Genomic DNA, 17,486 nt, shown 5'->3' with positions numbered 1-17,486 from the left:
AATTCCCCCCCCCCCCCCCCCAACTAATCTTTGTTTGGTTCTATCATAAAATATCCAAACAATAAAATGACACTTGTATTCCATTCCATGTCATTATTTTCCAATTGAAAATCTCACATTTCTCGAGTATCATCATACTTCAAGCACAAATTGATACAAGAAATAAGGATAACCACCAACACATACTTCAAGCAATGTAACAATTTGATTAAGCATCAAGTGTCGATACAATACAAGCAAAACACAGAATTCAGCAGTACAGACCGGACCTAACCAAACGGGTTTAAATGGGTGCTACTTTATTCCACAAATCTAAAGCACGTTTCCAACTTCATGTGATTAGTTTATCCTTGCAGACCAATGATACCTACACCAACAAACGGAAAAAAGAGGATATCAATACACTGTCAACATAAGCAACAATAAAATCTCGACCATGAAGGAATTGAAAGAACTAGAGAGTTTTTTTTAATCGGCAAATTAATATATATTAATTGGGTACAAGGTTACCACAAACCCATCAAAAAAGTATACCCTGACACTAATGGTTAGTTGATACTTGATAATCTCTATAAAGATCTTTGTAAGGTTAATTGTGGCATCACAACCACGTCAAAAATTGATTTTGCAGGGTAATAAGGAATGTCAAAAAAGACAGCATTTAATATTGCAGTCTATACTTACCACAAGCTACTCTGCCACCAGCATTTCCAGTAGTTTTGCTAAGCTCATGACCACCTACACAAGATAAGGAAGAAAAATAACATGCAATGAGCTGAAAAACAATGAAAACTTTTAACATAAAATAATGAATAGCTGTGATATGTAATGCAAAGAAGGAAAAATACAATAGATCAAGATCCTTTTATGGTAGCAAGCAAAATGAACGAGAGAAAGACACATTTAAGTTAATGGGCCCTACGTAAATCATGGTGAGATACTACAATTTTCTCTCCTTAAGTGGCAATATCTTGTTCTTTACTAACATGAAAAGATCCAAATCCAAACAGAATTATGACAGAATATCATAAATGAGTGATCAATGACTCAGATACCAAGGAATAAAAACAGATTAGTGGATACCTTTCCCAAGATCATCAGGATCAGCATGGACAACAACCGCCCTTCCTATGATGTTGTTTGGTCCAGTGAGAGGAATCTGTGCACATTTTAAAAACTTGTTAAAGATTGAAACTTCTATGTCTTGGTGTCAACTGTCAACCTAGCAGAATTCATCAGAGATTTTGATTAGGGGATGAATAACATACCTGGCTGTCAGTAATAGTGAAGCTGACAGTACCTAAGTTACACAATTGAGAGAAAACCATTTTAAATTAAAGACCAAACAAGCATGTGGTATGATAGGCAAAATAGACAAGTTCTTTCAAAGATGAATTATCACCAAAATAGAAAGCAAGTAATCTCAATTTCCAACCATTGTTTCAAAATATGGAAAAGTTTCTTGTAGAACCTCCAGATTATCTGTTACCTATCAAATACTTCTTTGTAATGCTAAAAAGATCACTATTACTTTTATAACTTACCCAAAAATATATATTACTTTTAACACTGGGATTGTATAAATAATCAGAAATTTGAAATTTGGAATCAGATAAATACTTGCTATTTGATCTTTTCAGATTGATTGGAATCACCACAAATCAAATAGATGAAACAGAAAAAGAAAAAAAAAATCAGACATACCATCATCACCGACATTAACATTCCCAAGATCACCAGCATGACGATTCTCATCCTCAGGGGCACCATGCTCCTTGTTATTAGGATTGAAATGTGATCCTGTAAGAAATGGAAAGAAAATAAAATAAAAAACTGAGCCTTGTAATATATTACTTAATGACAGGATTTCATAATCCAGCTGCTTTACAACAGATTTTATTGCTTGGAACTTTGAAGAATCAATCTCTCACACAAATGTTCATTTGTTTTCATGAAAGCAAAGCGAGAGTATACAATTAGTTCCAGCTCATTAACGCTTCATAGTATCAAAAAATGATTCGGGTTATTGTCTAAAGACTATATACCAGTTGAGAGGCAACCATTGGTAGTGTCCCCCAAGGCATGGACATGGAAACCATGGAGACCAGGCTTAAGACCAGCAAGAGATCCAGTTACGGTGGTTGGACCTGGACAATTATGTCATTTGATTTGACTCAGTAGTCAGTACAGTATGAAAATCAAAATCAAAGGCATGTTTGAATAAATTTCTCGATAAGCACTTTTAGTAACAAAAAAAAAAAGGTAAAATAAATTAAATTTATTTCACAAGTTAAAATCAACTTACGCACTTCATATTTTATAAAAGTTATTTCATTTAACTTCTTGGATAGAATAGAAGTTTAATTCATTCTGGCTTCTTATTTTTTCACCTATAAGTGCTTATTGAAAAGTTTACCAATAAAGAATAGAAACTTACCACTTCCCTCCTGAACGAAGTGAATAGTTCCAGTGACACCCTCACTGCTGCCAAGAACGGCCACAGCCTTCACCATTGTTCAATGTGATCTGAACAAGAAAACAGCCATTTAAAACAAAACATCTAAGACTAAAATACTGACGCGTGACGTGACATACATAGTATCAGGTAAGAACTCGTGGATATTATAATAAATAAGAACGGTGAATATAGACCATTGAATCATACCTAAATAGTCAAGATTAAAAGATAAATGTCGATGACTTTTTTTTAGGTAGTGATGTGACCACAGGTAACCGAGTCAATTGAGTTAGAAGGCAATCCAAACACAAAAAAGATCTTACAAACTCTATAAAACTTTCGGTATCCATGTGTAATTATGTCCAATTGATTGAGTTTCTGATGTTAATCCAAAATAAGAGAAGGAACCGATTGAGCTGACTGTAAGTAAACACAGATTATCATGTCAAAAAGCAAAACCTCAAATTCGAAATTACACAAACTAGCTGGCTATTCAGTAGATCAGTCTAATAACACCAAACGGAACTTGAAAAATTCACTACTGAATCAAATTCTTCCAAATTCCACATGCATAATAGCATGAGTTCAACAAAATAAATGAATAAGCAAAAAAATTAAAATAAAATCTATTTCTATTTCTAAGAAGAAGAAAAACGAAGTAACAGAAGGAAAAATAAAGATGCGATCTGCGGATGATCGAAGAAAAAAACGAAAATGGAGATTTCGGAGGAAAAATGAAAACGAAACGAAATCGATAAACATCAGAGGGGAAACTGAAGAAACGAAAATGAAAACTAATCAAAGAAAAAAGAGGAGCTTAGCATAATACCTCAGGGCACCCCTTAGACAGAGAAGAGAAAAGGAAGAGTCTAGAGTAAGAAGAAAAAGATGGATGGAAGCAGAGTGGGTTTATTGTTATTTATTTATAGCGAGTGAGGCGTGTTAGCACGCCTCGAGATCCTCGACCACTATTACCATTCTATCTATCTAGCACTTACCCCCTCACCTAACCATTTGCCACCTCATAGCGTTTTTAATGTCTGCATTATCAGTAACTACATTTAATTTATAATTTTTTATACTCATTATTTTAGATTATAATATTTCTAATTAAAAGAAGAGGAAAAATATATTGATAAATAATTAAAAGAGAGACAAATATCAATAGTAAAAATAATTTTAGAAAATATTTGTCTCTAATTACAAGATATATTTTCTTTATTCTTATATATAAGATCATTTTTATTTTATTGTTTGTTCCTTTTTATTAGATTTTATTTTAATTTTTTTGTGTATTAATTATTTTTTTATAATATCTTTGATTACATTATCTCTCTTGAGATTGTAGAATAGAAAAAGTTACATTAATTAATTAAGTGGAAAAAAAATGAAGAATAAACATAAAAGAATAGTATAATATATTGATAAATTTAATGTGAATAATTAATTTTTTTAAGGGGATAAATTAGTTGAAAGGTCTTATATATAGGAACCGAGTGAATAGTTGATTAATTTATGTTTACTAGAAAATTTAATGAATTTAATTACTAGTATTAAATTTATTTATAATTATAATATTTTTAAGAATATGTAATGAAAAAATAATTAATATATCTATAAATTAGAAAAAAAATGTATAAACAAATTTCTAAAAAAGTGTTATAATTAGAAACAGAAAGAATAATAATTGATATAAAAATTTATTAATTATAAATAGGATGGATAATATATAAGTTTAAGACAAAGGCTAACCAGGTACTTTTTAAGGAATTTGAAAAAAAAAATTATTTATTAAAAGACGAAAAATTTTGTTGTTTATAATTTTTTTTTTTGCATTCTTCTATGATTTTTACATAATTTTTTTTAATTCTTTAACTAATGAGCTAAGGAAACAATTTAGGGTATTTTTTAAAAGTAAAATAAAAAGATTTTCCTTAAGATTTCTGCTTATTACATTAATTCTAACCTTTTGTACGCAAACACGTTAACTTTCTGTTTTAAAAAATCATTCTTTCAGTTTTAATACTTTTATCGATTTTTAATTCTTTTAATTTCTTTCATCATTGTTATACCTATTGTTTTAATCTTTATTGACTGTGTAATATATGTAAAAGGATACAGTAAGATTCTCAAAATTCTTTTTATTCGACGGGTGGTTCAAGAATGTTTGCACACTCTAGGTCTAGGTGCCTAATAATGTGTTTGATAGAGCTGAAAAAAATAGAATGAAATGAAATTGAGGTTTTTTTTTTTTTTTGAATTAAAGTAGTGTGTTAGAAGTATGAAATTCATCCTAATTTTTTTTTTAAAAAAAAATATCCTATGTTTCCACTCAATTTCACCTTTATTAAACACATCATAAGTGAAGGGGTCAAATTCGCCATATGTTGTTAATAATGTGAATGCTAAGAACTATTACACTGTTTCAAGATGGTAAAGTTGATGTTGGTTGCTACCGGTATCTTGAGTAGCTTTAGAAGTGTTTTGTAGGAAAATATTTTGACAACTAAGGATTTTTTTTTAATAGGCCAAATAATATTAAATATAAAAGGAGTAATGGAATACAAGAGTTGCAATTCGTCAATGGTCAAAGCATAAGAAATGCTTCCATCAGTAAACAACCCGAGATATCAGCACATAAGGAATAAAGAAATTAAAAAACTAAACCTCCTCCAGAAAACCATTACATGCAGACTCCATATAGATTTCGAAACACGAATCTGTATCACCTCCTCTACTCCTAGCCATTCCTCAACGTGCATGTATCATTAGTCGATCACTCCAAGCCTGAGCTTCATTCTTCCCTCCAATTAAAAGTGTATTAGGTTTAACGTTTGAACACTCAAACTAAGGTTTATTTTTCATGAAAAGTTATACCTGCGTGTTTGCCATATAATTTTTCCAATTGAGTTGAACATGATTTTCACTTAAAGTGAAATTTACGTCAAAGCTACATCTTTCTTGCTTTTTTGTTGAATGTGGAAAAATCTACTTTTAACACTATTCTTAACTTCACTTCGTTAAATGAAATAAAAATCATATAAACAAAAATCAATGAATTTAACATATACATTATATCCCAAAAAAATATAATTGATACATTAATTTAAACCAAAATAATAATTATAATCAAAGATAGAAATAATTATTTTTAAAATCATGTATTAATATTCTTATATGTATTATTAAAATATTAGAAAACAAACAAAATATTGACAACGTTTTAACCAAGCACAAGCACCACAATAAAAATATAAATCCAATATATTATTATTGATATTAATTTTTTTACATTATCATAACAGTAGATAACATTGTTTTATAAAATATGATACACTGGAAATATATCCTATTTTACTCCAACTCTTTTGATTAACTAAATTACAAAATAAATTTTAAAAAAGTTTGTGAAAAGAATAAATTTTGGAACAATATAATCTACTTGGACTATATCAAAAGTCAGAACGACCGGGTATGTTTGAATTGCCAATCTCTTGCTCCAATTCTCTTCGAGATTCATCCCATAGTTGCGTTTCAATATCCAACCTTTTGATTTCTACAAGTCCACGTTCAACTGCAAAAGGGATAAAGTCTAAAGATTATGTTCGAACTAGAAGCATTAACATATATATATTTGCAAGGGAAGGTTATTAATTCGCTAACCACAACATAATAGTAAAGTGAGTATTTCGTAATTAGAAGTGAAAATTAAGTTTTATTTATGCAAGTAAATTACAATGGATGGGAGGAAAGGGGTGGGCAATACCATCAACTGCGTCTTGTGAGGTAGGAGTCATTGAGTTGTGATTGATCCAGTGCTGGAAACGCTCATTTGCTATGTCAGGTTCTATCTCATGCCTTTTTGCTCTCTTCCAAATGTAAGCAAGCCAAGCCTAGACGAACATGATAGACAAGAATATGCAACGCAATTGATGTGATCATGCTTGGGAAAGAAATTTCTATATTAAGCTAAAGAAAATTCCATATATTTAAAATATGAAACCTTCTTATAATAAATTAACCCCCAAAAGAAAAGAAAATAAGAAAAAAGATATTTTCACTATATATGTATAAAAAATTTCAAAAAGAAAACAAACTGAAAATAAAAGTGATATTTTTTTAATTAGAAGTGAAAAAATGAAAAATATTTTGTTAAACAAAACGCCTCCTAAATTTCTAGATATTTTCTCCAGTATTCTCCCAAGTAATTATTTGGAAACACATTTTCAATATTTATCGACCCCTTCACTTTGACCAAGTTACCTGATCGAGCTTCAGCAGATAAAAGTCATATAAAATAATCTTGTTCTAAGACACAGATGTTACTATTTTATACATTCAAAGTCTTTGTTCTATTCTTAACCGCTTGGAAACAAAATGAATCAAGTTTGTTGGCTGTAAGCCTACTATATTTAGTTATTGCAAGTTAAACTTTCCATATCACCGAAATAAAAATGAAAGACCTAATTAAGTGACCACAAATATATTTTTCATTTAATTTTTTTTCAAGAAGTATAACAAGGAGGAGGATGGGGTGACTAAGGAGGATATTATCAAAAAATTTAAAGGAGCAAAATAATGAAAAAGAAAAACAATGAAAATATTGTTACATGTACCTGTTTAAAAGATACATCTTCAGCCTCCTCCTGACTCAATTCTGAAAGTAAAAGGCTTATCTTTAAATGAAGCATGTAACATCAATCAAACCGAAGAATATAATTATTTTATGTGCGATTTCAGGTGGTATGACGGTGTTAATGTGAATCAAGTTACTGACCAGCAAAGTTGTGAGGATCATACTCAAGAGGAAGACAAATCATATGCAGCATAATTAAATGGTCAAGACTATCCCTCTTACCTTTTTTCATTCTCCCCTAATACACTTTATATCAAATATGTTTAGAGTATAGTATGTTTTTAGTTTCTCTAAAAAAATTAAAATTTAATTTGTCTTTCTAAATTTTTTTGATTAGTTTTAATTTAAATAACATTTTTATAAGCATTGTTAAATATTATGTTGAAGACTAAAAGGGGTGCATTTCAAAATTTGAGAAACTAAAATAAAAATAATAATTTAGAGAGATAAAAAACAATTCTTACCTTGTATTTAAAATTTGTAACAAATTCAAGTTGTCAAATACTATCATATTATATTATAACTCCACTAAATCATCTCAACCTTTTTAACACATGATTTAGGAAACAGAAAAACTTACCAAATGCATCACACTGCCCTTCAATTGGTAATTTTAGGTCATCTACACCAAAAAAATAAAGACAGGAGTAAATATATCGGACACCAAAAAAAGAAGTAATGTTTTTTCTACAACGAATTTGGAATAACATTTGATGTCCCTTTGATTTATATGAACTATTTGTTACATGTGTAGATATAAAAAAGATTAAAAAAAATCAAATGAATAATGTATATGATATCAAATACGATTATCAAAATTTGTTGTTCAACTAAAAAAATAGTGTATTTATTATTGAACTTGGCACCTGAAAAACCAGCTTTCAACATATTTGGTCGCCTATGTTGAGCCAATGCAACCGCCAATGCTTCTTCTACCTTTAAAACAAACAGAGAAGAATGTAGTCATAGCTTGAACAGATAGAAAAAATTGGAGGAATTAAAATAAGCTTAGTGTTACCTATTTTGGCATGTGTTTATAGAATCTCATATTCTCATGTAATCCCATTTAGAGAAGCACACTCTATCAGTATACACATTTTCGTAGGTTCAAATTCAATACATCTTTCGTTACGCATTTTCACAGGTTTAAATTAGATTCATGTCAGATAAAAAAATATTACTTTAATTTGTATAGTTTCTACATTTTTTTTATTGATTGAACAAAAAAATAATTTATAGATGTATTTTCAACATCATCCCATACACGTTATTAATGTTTTTTTTTACATTAGTAACAATGAGATTTGAACTTTTCATTATCAATGGGTTTTCATTAATGTATAGCTTCATGCAAATTTCCCAATTTTCTAGTCCATATATTCTAATGGGTTTCAACTTTTCATTATCAATGAGTTGACATCTTGTTAAATAAGACAAGAAGAAATTCTTCTTAAGAAATGTAATATACATTACATTCATAATATTATATTTAAAAGTGAAAAACAGATTTGAGTATCTACTATCATTTGAAGCAATAAAGGGCATGCCTTCACTTTTTTTTTTTTAAAAAAAAAAGGATATAATAGAAACCTTTAGTGAAGCCAATTGCCGCAAACCTTGCTCAACAAAAAGCATGTTTTCAATATTTCCCTCTCCAGAAAGTTCCTTCAGGTCAAGTTGACCCTCTGTATCCTCTACATCGAGGTCTACCGTGTAGCACAAAAATGGAGGATAGTCAATCACCCCAACTTATTTTCAAGAGATACGTAAGAAACCGACCGGAAAAAAAAAAAAAAAAAAAGAAGCAAAGAACTAAAACAAGAAAATAAAATAAATTCAAAAGTAAGTAATGTTACCTTTTTCCTCTTTAGCTTTCTTTGCTGCTGCTAATACAACTTCAATCGGATTCGGGGCGAACATAGACCAGTATTTGTATTTTGCTTCAGCAATATCAGCATGAATACCTGTCATATATTTCAGAGCTATTTGTAATGAGATTTTTCTCTTTTTCTTTAAATAAAGATTAAATTACTCATTTATTCTTTATAATTTCATGATTTTTATTTTTTAGTCTTTATGGTTTAAAAGTGATGTTTTAATTCTTATAATTTATATTTTAATTTTCTTAGTTTCTAAAAGTGATTTTTTAGTTCCTATAATTTCATAATTCTTATTTTTTTAATTCTTATCATTTTTAAATTATATGAACTAAAAAAGAATTAAAAGATAAATTATAAGAATTAAAAAATTAAAAATCATAATAGTGAGACCAAATGAATAATTTAATCTTAAATAAAAGTATAATTTCTAAGCAATTGCTTCAAAAGGTCTGTCTTGGTAATATTCTAGCAGCATGCATCTGGCTATGATTTAGTTCATGTTGTTTAGCATTTTTGTTTGTGTTTTTCGGTTTTAATTTTCTCTTATGAACCAAAAAAAAAAATAGTAAGTTCATAGAGATGAAATAATTGCATTTGATTTTGCATATAACATATAAAATATATAAATTTAACAGCTAAGTACTATTTTTGAAAAAAGAAAGTTGCCCAATTTCTGCGGGATTAAAATAATATTTTGTTTTTTATTCTGTTTATACTGCATTGATCTTTGTTTTGTTTGTTTTAAAAATTTTATTTTTTAAAACCAAGTGATGAAAGTTAGCTTCAGATTGCCAAAATTTAAAATTTTAATTTTTTTTTGTTAGTGTCATATTTCTAAAATTATTTTGTGTGTTTTAAATAATTTTTAAAATTAATCAAAAGGATCTAACATTATCTTTAATTTCTACAAATAAATAAAAAATTGTCTGAAACTATTTATTTTATCCCTCTCAAAAATGAATTATCTATTTTAGATCCATTATAACTTTAAACAAAAGCAAATGATATACAATTAATGTTATAATTGAACAAGCAACAAACAAATATGACTTTACCATGTCGAACGCATAAACCCCAATACCGAGCTAGCCAACACCTCTTTAAAACAACCTCTTCCTAAAGGACAAAACGGAAAATCACATACCCATGCAGAAGATTATTTAAAATGAAAACATTATGATTAACATTAAACCCTAACCATTTCTTCCGGGGTGAGTATCATTCGTTGAGTCATAAGCCGTAGTTTTTCGAAAGCAGACGCGGTCTCCTCCCTTGCAGTCTATTACAAAATATGAGAAATTTAAATTGAATTCTATAAACATATATAATTTTTTCGTACATTAGAATTGCAGAATTTGAAAACAGTTTTATGAAACGTACAAGGTAAGTTGCTGGATACCTCAGCATCCGCCTGAAGCGCTGTTTGAAAACCTCCATGATTCTTTGATGCATTTCTCAGAGCAGCCTGAGAGTGGAAATATTAATCATTCGACTTCCTAATCTCACTTTTATGAGAAACGTGAAAAATTATACCGGTCGGTTTGCTGTTTCTTTGATGAATAAATATGCCAGTAATAGATGCACAACTACGAGGAATAGAATCCTCCTAGTCCTAGTAGAGTAGGGTAGGGCTATGTAATGCATAAAGAAAAGGCGAGAGTTAGCTAGGGAAAGGAAAAGAAGATAAACCTCTCTTTGCTGCAATGCTGCCTCTTTTCTGAAGAACAAAACGAATAAGACATGTCAGGATACAAAAAGGTTTAGGGAAGAAACAGAACTTACCCGGTCACCACTTGTGGTGTTGCATACATTAACCATTAAAATAAATAACTTGGCTTTTCTATTGTCTTAATTTCTTGTTTATGTTATCTAATTTGTCTGCTGCAGTAGATAATTTTCTTGAAAAACACTCAGATCAAATTGTAGATGGATTTCCTTCAAAATTTAAACATATGCATTGAAATGGATTCAATAATGTTGGAAATAAATCTAACAAATAATTTGCGCAGATTAAGCTTAATCTAGGAAAAGAATCATAAAATAAATAACTAAAATGATTAATGAACATAAAAGAGTATTTAAGCCATATCTAAGTGGTAAGTGGAATTAAATTTAAGCCAAACCACGAGTGTTGAAGCCTGAAGGGATCAAGATGCTCTCATGTTAGTTCTGATTAAGATACCAAACAATTATAACAAGATTCATCATTATTTGAGTAGGGTCCATTAATTTTACTTAATTATCTTTTTCTCTATTAACATGACAGTATCGTGCTACTTGGGAAGAAATCCAAATTTTTGTTGTAAGTGAGTCATTTGTTTGGGAGGGGGGCTTGCATCATACAACTCGTCTCAATGCTAAACTTGCCTGGTTAAAAGGCGAGCCTCCAAAGTTACACCTTCTCCAAGGGTAGCAACCTATACGAAAGTATATATGAAAAATTACGGATAATTAGTAGATACGGATCCTCTCCGACCAGCAGAACCATACAACGAGACAGAGAAAGAAAAATGAGATAATGACAACGTGAGAGACTCTTTTCTTACTAATGGTAATGTATCCCCCCATGCAATTCAAAATTGTGGAATGGTATGCCAACCTTAAAAAAAATTAGTGTTTTAAATGTCATAAAATTACACTAATCTAATCAAGCATTCAAATTGAAGTCAAAATATATACTTAAATTACTAATCCAAAGATCAAGAACAGTGGACACTTTAAAAAAATATTAGATAGTTCAAGACCGGTAAGTAAGTGTTTGTAGTCTTAATCAATATCTACTTGATATATATTTAAAATTTTTAATTTACAAAAAAAAATATCACTTTATTACATGTCTTGTGATGATTAATTAGGGACCTTATAATTCTTGACCACCTAATAATATTTATTGGCCAACAGGGGTACTAATAACATTATAATTTTACATTTAAAAAAGTAAAAATAAACCAAAAAAATTACCAACATAGACAAATTTCATTTTTCATCTTTCTGTTCCACAACCTTAGATTATGTGTCCCCGGCTGATATGAACATCACATGTATATTGTATTATTGTATGCTTGTGCACTAGATTTTTTTTTTTTTCTTTTTGGGGCAACCATGGTACTAGTGTTTAAACCTATAATCACATCCAAATTGTTATACTAGCACATTCCTAGTGATTCACTTGTGCAATAGAGCAATAAACTGACAAACATTGCCATGCATTACCTGTTGTTCTAGTTGCCTAACTCTTGATTCAGCTTCTTCACACTTCTCTTCTGCAAGTCGAAGCTGTGGATACACATATCAGAATGGTGTGCCAAAAAAATGGTGTATATATTAAAACAAAATTAATTTTCATTATGAAAAACTTCATGTTATCAGCCTTCAGCCATATTATTATTTTTAAAAGACAGCAGCAGTATAGTATTCACATGACAGTGCTAATTAAGTTACATCTAATTTAGCCCAAATTATATCTGAAACTAAAAAGAAGCTAATTGTATCAATATCAAAATATGAACTGAGTGTTCCTACAGATGAAATCAAGAAAACAGAGGCCACACACGATTCTTTCTTTTACAGGCACCCTGCTAGAATCTCAAAACTTAGATGTATAAGGAAAACATATTACTCAAACTGATGTATTTTATCACCTTATCAACCAAATTGTCGTTTTCTTCTTGTAACATATCAAGCTGCATTAAAATTCACATCTCATTAGTAGATTCCTGAAAAGAGACAGCAGCCATGCACGGCCGAGGCTGTTGAAAATTAAGAAATTCAAGTGCGGTTAAGTTAAAGGGGGTGAAAGGGAGGAAGGAACAAGTAAAAATACAGAGTCGGTAGCTTGACTAGTGACACTGAAACAAATCATCTATGAAAAAAGGACTTAAAAGGCATGCATGAACATAATAATTAGATCGAGTGTCCAACATGGACCCGTGTACTACCTCGTCCTCAAGCTCACTGGTAGGACGCTGCTGCTGATTGGCATTTTCCCTTACCTTCATACTACCCAGATCAAGTGACAATCTACATGGTCATAAAAAGCACATAGCATTACATATATGATATGCGTTAGAAAGTAAATTTTGGATCTCAATGTGATCCCTAACTTCATTTATGGCATGCATTTTGAACCTATGGTTAGAAAATTATGTGATATGCATGATTCATTGTATGATTTTGCCTTTTATTGTTAAAAATCTCACGTTGGTCTTAGTAAACCTAAGATATCTCTCTATTAGTGGAGAAATTATTATATGGTATGCTCCTCACCTATCTACATGTGACCATTATTATCTCTTTTTCATGATGAAAAATATGATTACATGTCACGTTGACACGGCTAGAACCACATAGTCTAATTAACATGAAAATTTACCCAATGAGTTGTAAAAACTAAAAAGAGTGTAAGAAGTGGGCTAACATTTATCCTATACATTAATTGGAATTGAAACAGAGTAAATAAGCCATATAACATAAAAGCAGAAAAGAACCAAGAAGAGGAAGCATATGAATCCATAGTGTCTAATAATTTCTTGGAAAGGAAATGTAAAAGCAAATAAGAACAGTAGCAGCAGCATGCCTTCTGTCTTTTCTAATATCAAGAAGAGGCTCAGAGGGAGGAACACCAACAGAGGAGACCGGTCTGAGTGTAATAGGTACACTAGGTGGCACCATGGGAACCACCTTAGAAAGTCCACTGGGACGGCCCGAGGTTGAGCGAGCAGAGGGAGGCTGATCATTGTTGGCACTGCTGGGTTGAGGCGACCGTGTAATTATTATAGTGCGAGCGGAAGGAGACAATTCCAGGGTTCGGTTTCCTGGCGTTAAACGAGCAGAAGGCGGTTGTTGCTCTGCGTTATTCGTTAGAGTGGGTGTTCGAGGTGGAGGTTGCTCAGCTAGAGCATTTGAAGAGGCAGATGATCGAACACTCGGCATGCCTCTCACAGATTGTGGAGGTTCTTGACCCATGCGAACTGACTAATACAAATCAATAAAATCAAAGTCTCATCAACTTGTTCCAATTAATAATCATTCAACATTAATCAGTAAATGTATAAATATAAAAATAAAAATAATACATACATATATATATATATATATGCTATCATATGAAATTTAAGGGTTTTGGTACATTGAAAAACTCTTTCCCGTTCAAACTCATTCAACTATTAGCCTAAAAAATAACTACCAAAATTAGTAGATTCTTTAAGGTATCCTAGTAACAATCTAAATTCCTAGATTTAATTAGAATGAATCTACAAGGTAAATGCAATTTTCACACTCTTATCCAATGAGATGACATAATTTTGTGATCTTCAAACATTTCAGGAAATAGCAGAGAATCCTATATGCATAATAAGATGATTTAAAGGTATAAGTTGTTAAGAAAGAGAATGAGAGTGTATTAAATTAATATTGTGAAAATATACATGATCATTCCAAAAAAAAAAAAGAAGGTAATTACCGCAGGGGAACGCGATCTAGCAGATGGCGGTTGTTCTTGAACGGAGCGAACTGACTAATAGAAACAAAATAAAAATAAAAAATAAAAAGTTTTCATCAACTTGTTATTCAAATTAAGCAGCATTCAACTTGCAATGAAAAATGGAGTTACCGCGGGGGAACGTGATCTCGCAGATGGTTGTTCTTGAACAGAGCGAACAGCTGGCTAATAGAAACAACACGGAAAGTCGGAAACAAATTTTCAAACAAAGCAGCACTGTGTTCTTGATCTGATATATAATTCAAAGGCTAGCTGAGAAACGAAATTACCAATGGTGACCGAGACCTTGCAGATGCAGCATCCTGAACGCTCCGAACTGCCTAATAAGAACAGCAACAACAACAATACCGAATTCGAAGCACGTACAATTCAAAAGCCGGAATATAAATACAAGCAAGCAATTAAGAAATGCGGTTAAATATAAAGTTACCATGGGAGAGCGAGCTGGCATTGGTCTTCCGCCGCCGAGGCCAATGCCTCCGCCACCGGCGATTGCGGAATAGTCGAGAGGAACGTCGTCCTCGTCTTCGTCATCGTCGTCGGTATGCGACATAACCTGTGCGAGTCTCTGCGCGGCGGCTTTGGTGGCGTTGTTCTGAGCTCTCCGGACGTTGGTCATGGCGGAGCCGGTCGAACCCGCACGCGCGTGGCGGTGCAGGGGCGATATCATATTCACCGGCGAAGACGGCGACGACGGCGTCCCTGAAGAGCTGTTCTGCCTATCGTATATTCTCCGGCGATCCATCTACAAAAAAAAAAATACATTATGATGAATCCATGATTATAAACAAGCTCATTCACATTGTCATGCATATGGATCATAAAGTTTTGGTGAAACTTGCTTTGTCTGTGAGTGAGTGGTAATTATATCTCCTAGAAGAGAAGTTATTTCAAAATAGGAAGAATCCAGAAAATATTGGTGTCCAAATTCATGGATCTCTCTTTGGCCTAACACCTATATCAATCATTCGCATTTTTATTTCTTCTATTAGAGAGGCATTTATCGTTACAAAAGAAGCGAGACAGAAGAAAATCATGAAATGAGGAGTGGAAAGGTGTTGGAGTGGTATCCTGCTATTGTGAAGGAGAGACTTGGCGATCCGTTCGTAAACAGATGCACACGTTAGACGCTGGGAGGTGTGACGTGGATGCAGCCCTGAATGCTTCCATTTTCTAACCGACTCCGAACTTCCTGTAACGAAAATTTTGTATTACTTATTTACAATTATTAATACAAAATTTTAACAATAAAAGAGAAGATAAGAAGGAAATATGAAAAAAATATTGACTTATAAATAATATCGTAAAAAATGTAGAATAAATAATACAAAAGTAATCATACAGAAATATTTAATTATTTTAAATACTTTATCAATACTTTTTATTTATTTTTTATCCTTTTCTCTTATTATAACATAAATAATATCATACCTTCGTACGTGTTAAAATATCATCATTCATCAAAGTCATGTCTAAGGAACGGCCATTAAGGCCTTCGTCTTTTAGCCCTTGTTAATTTTTTTTTTTCTTATACATATATTTTGAAGAAAATTTTAAATTTTAAATTATTAAATTATGTATATTATTTATAGTTTATTTTTTAGTATTGTTATACAACTTAAAAAAAAAGATACACGTACATATATTGATATAAATTATTTGAAAAGTTTTATTACTCATTTAAAAAGTAATAGGAAAAAGTAGTTTGTATTTATTTTGAATTAAAACATTATAATTGAATATGATTCATAATTTTTTTTTTTGATAAAAAATGGTAGTTTGTTATAAAAAATTATGTCTTTTTGTTATAAAAAATTATGTCTTTAACTTTTCTATTCACCGCTCTTTTAAACAATCTTGAAAATGTGTGTATATATACTGACAAAAGAAATTAAAGCACTATTACATCTATTAAATTATATTTAAAATTGATTCTTTTTAATTGTATTTAATGTCATGGAATATTGGACTCACCAAAAAATTGTTGTAGAATATTATATTGTGAAAAGAAAATTTTCCAAATTCAATAGAGCGAAATGTTCAAATTATTTAGTTACAAAATTTTAAATAACAATTTCCAATTAAAAAATAGAAGAATAAAATATAAAATAATAAAATATATTAAAGAATGTGTTTGACATAAAATTTATCTTAGGCCTCACATAATTTAGTGACGATCATGTCATTCATCAATTTTTTTTCTATGATTTAATAATTTTGTAGTTAAGGAATGTAATATCTTTAAAAGTAACTCATCTCATAATTATTTTAAGTTAAACACACTTAATTATAGATTTTTTATATGAGGATATTCAAAAGTAGATATATCTTGTTAATATAAGTAGTACCAATTAATTATTTTTAGTCTTCCTCAATTTTATTTTTTGTATGATTCGTTTGGGTGTTACAGGAACACTAACTTTCATTTGGTTCATTCTTGAACCACACTTGTAGAGGTGTGCTCTAACACCATTTGTAGCATTCCTGATTGTCAAGTTTTCGATAGCTCTCACACAACGACACTTTACATGGTAATACTTCACTCAACATCCTTATTGGCCAAAATCCTTCACCTATCACAATTCTATGTAGGTAATCACTTTCAAGAAATCAAAAATCAATTATGTATGCTTTCAAGATCAATGACTTACACTACAAATCAACACGAGACTTTTCAACGTGTTTTATCTTTACTTACATGTTTTTTTCCTAAGAAATTTCCCAAAAGGCCAAGCATCACATAAGTACTCCGAGCTAGACACGTTTAATTATGTAATTTTTATATGACAATCTACCGAAAAATAGACACATCTTATTATTTTAAGTAGTACCAATTAATTTCTTTAAGTATCTTTCAATTGTACAATTTCATACTCACACAGTCATTGAATCTCTCTCTTTTTGTTGTGATTCGTTGGGGTGTTACAAGAAAAAAAAATATTTTGACACCAAAAAAATATAAGTGCTGAACAAAGATAACAAGAGAGGACACTCAAGTAATTGATATGATTG

General features: G+C 30.7%; 2 protein-coding genes across 2 annotated transcripts; both read right to left on the bottom strand.

Moving 5' to 3' along the window:
* Positions 1-73: 73 nt before the first annotated feature.
* LOC114407659 (superoxide dismutase [Cu-Zn]-like) lies at positions 74-3,441 on the bottom strand. The gene is made up of 8 exons (XM_028370840.1): positions 3,288-3,441; positions 2,438-2,526; positions 2,046-2,147; positions 1,705-1,800; positions 1,269-1,300; positions 1,084-1,159; positions 685-738; positions 74-367 (listed from the first exon to the last, which is right to left on the bottom strand). Exons 2-8 carry the CDS (start codon positions 2,511-2,513, stop codon positions 345-347), a joined length of 459 nt encoding a protein of 152 aa, XP_028226641.1. The 5' UTR covers positions 2,514-2,526; positions 3,288-3,441; the 3' UTR covers positions 74-344.
* A 2,375-nt stretch (positions 3,442-5,816) lies between these two features.
* On the bottom strand, positions 5,817-15,585 carry LOC114405336 (coiled-coil domain-containing protein SCD2-like). Its single transcript, XM_028367917.1, has 20 exons — positions 14,905-15,585; positions 14,744-14,794; positions 14,586-14,639; positions 14,436-14,489; positions 13,512-13,948; positions 12,913-12,994; positions 12,616-12,657; positions 12,188-12,250; positions 11,342-11,391; positions 10,664-10,691; positions 10,374-10,439; positions 10,173-10,253; positions 10,030-10,090; positions 8,951-9,058; positions 8,685-8,800; positions 7,961-8,030; positions 7,675-7,716; positions 7,075-7,115; positions 6,225-6,351; positions 5,817-6,032 (listed from the first exon to the last, which is right to left on the bottom strand). Exons 1-20 carry the CDS (start codon positions 15,217-15,219, stop codon positions 5,911-5,913), a joined length of 2,010 nt encoding a protein of 669 aa, XP_028223718.1. The 5' UTR covers positions 15,220-15,585; the 3' UTR covers positions 5,817-5,910.
* Between the last annotated feature and the right edge of the window lie 1,901 nt (positions 15,586-17,486).

The sequence above is a fragment of the Glycine soja genome, chromosome 3 (assembly GCF_004193775.1).
Source record: "Glycine soja cultivar W05 chromosome 3, ASM419377v2, whole genome shotgun sequence".
Taxonomy (NCBI): domain Eukaryota; kingdom Viridiplantae; phylum Streptophyta; class Magnoliopsida; order Fabales; family Fabaceae; genus Glycine; species Glycine soja.
The sequence above is the reverse complement of the archived record's forward strand: the minus strand, read 5'-3'. Positions and strand labels throughout refer to the sequence as shown.

What these genes read in the sequence shown, in the direction of transcription:
- LOC114407659 (XM_028370840.1), bottom strand. Translation starts at nt 2,513, where the DNA reads ATGGTGAAGGCTGTGGCCGTTCTTGGCAGCAGTGAGGGTGTCACTGGA. An exon ending in CTTCGTTCAGGAGGGAAGTG is followed by an intron (nt 2,148 to 2,437) that starts GTAAGTTTCTAT and finishes ATAATTGTCCAG; the next exon opens with GTCCAACCACCGTAACTGGA. An exon ending in TGTTAATGTCGGTGATGATG is followed by an intron (nt 1,301 to 1,704) that starts GTATGTCTGATT and finishes TGTGTAACTTAG; the next exon opens with GTACTGTCAGCTTCACTATT.
- LOC114405336 (XM_028367917.1), bottom strand. Translation starts at nt 15,219, where the DNA reads ATGGATCGCCGGAGAATATACGATAGGCAGAACAGCTCTTCAGGGACG. An exon ending in CTAGATCGCGTTCCCCTGCG is followed by an intron (nt 13,949 to 14,435) that starts GTAATTACCTTC and finishes GATTTGTATTAG; the next exon opens with TCAGTTCGCATGGGTCAAGA. An exon ending in CCAGTGAGCTTGAGGACGAG is followed by an intron (nt 12,658 to 12,912) that starts GTAGTACACGGG and finishes ATTTTAATGCAG; the next exon opens with CTTGATATGTTACAAGAAGA.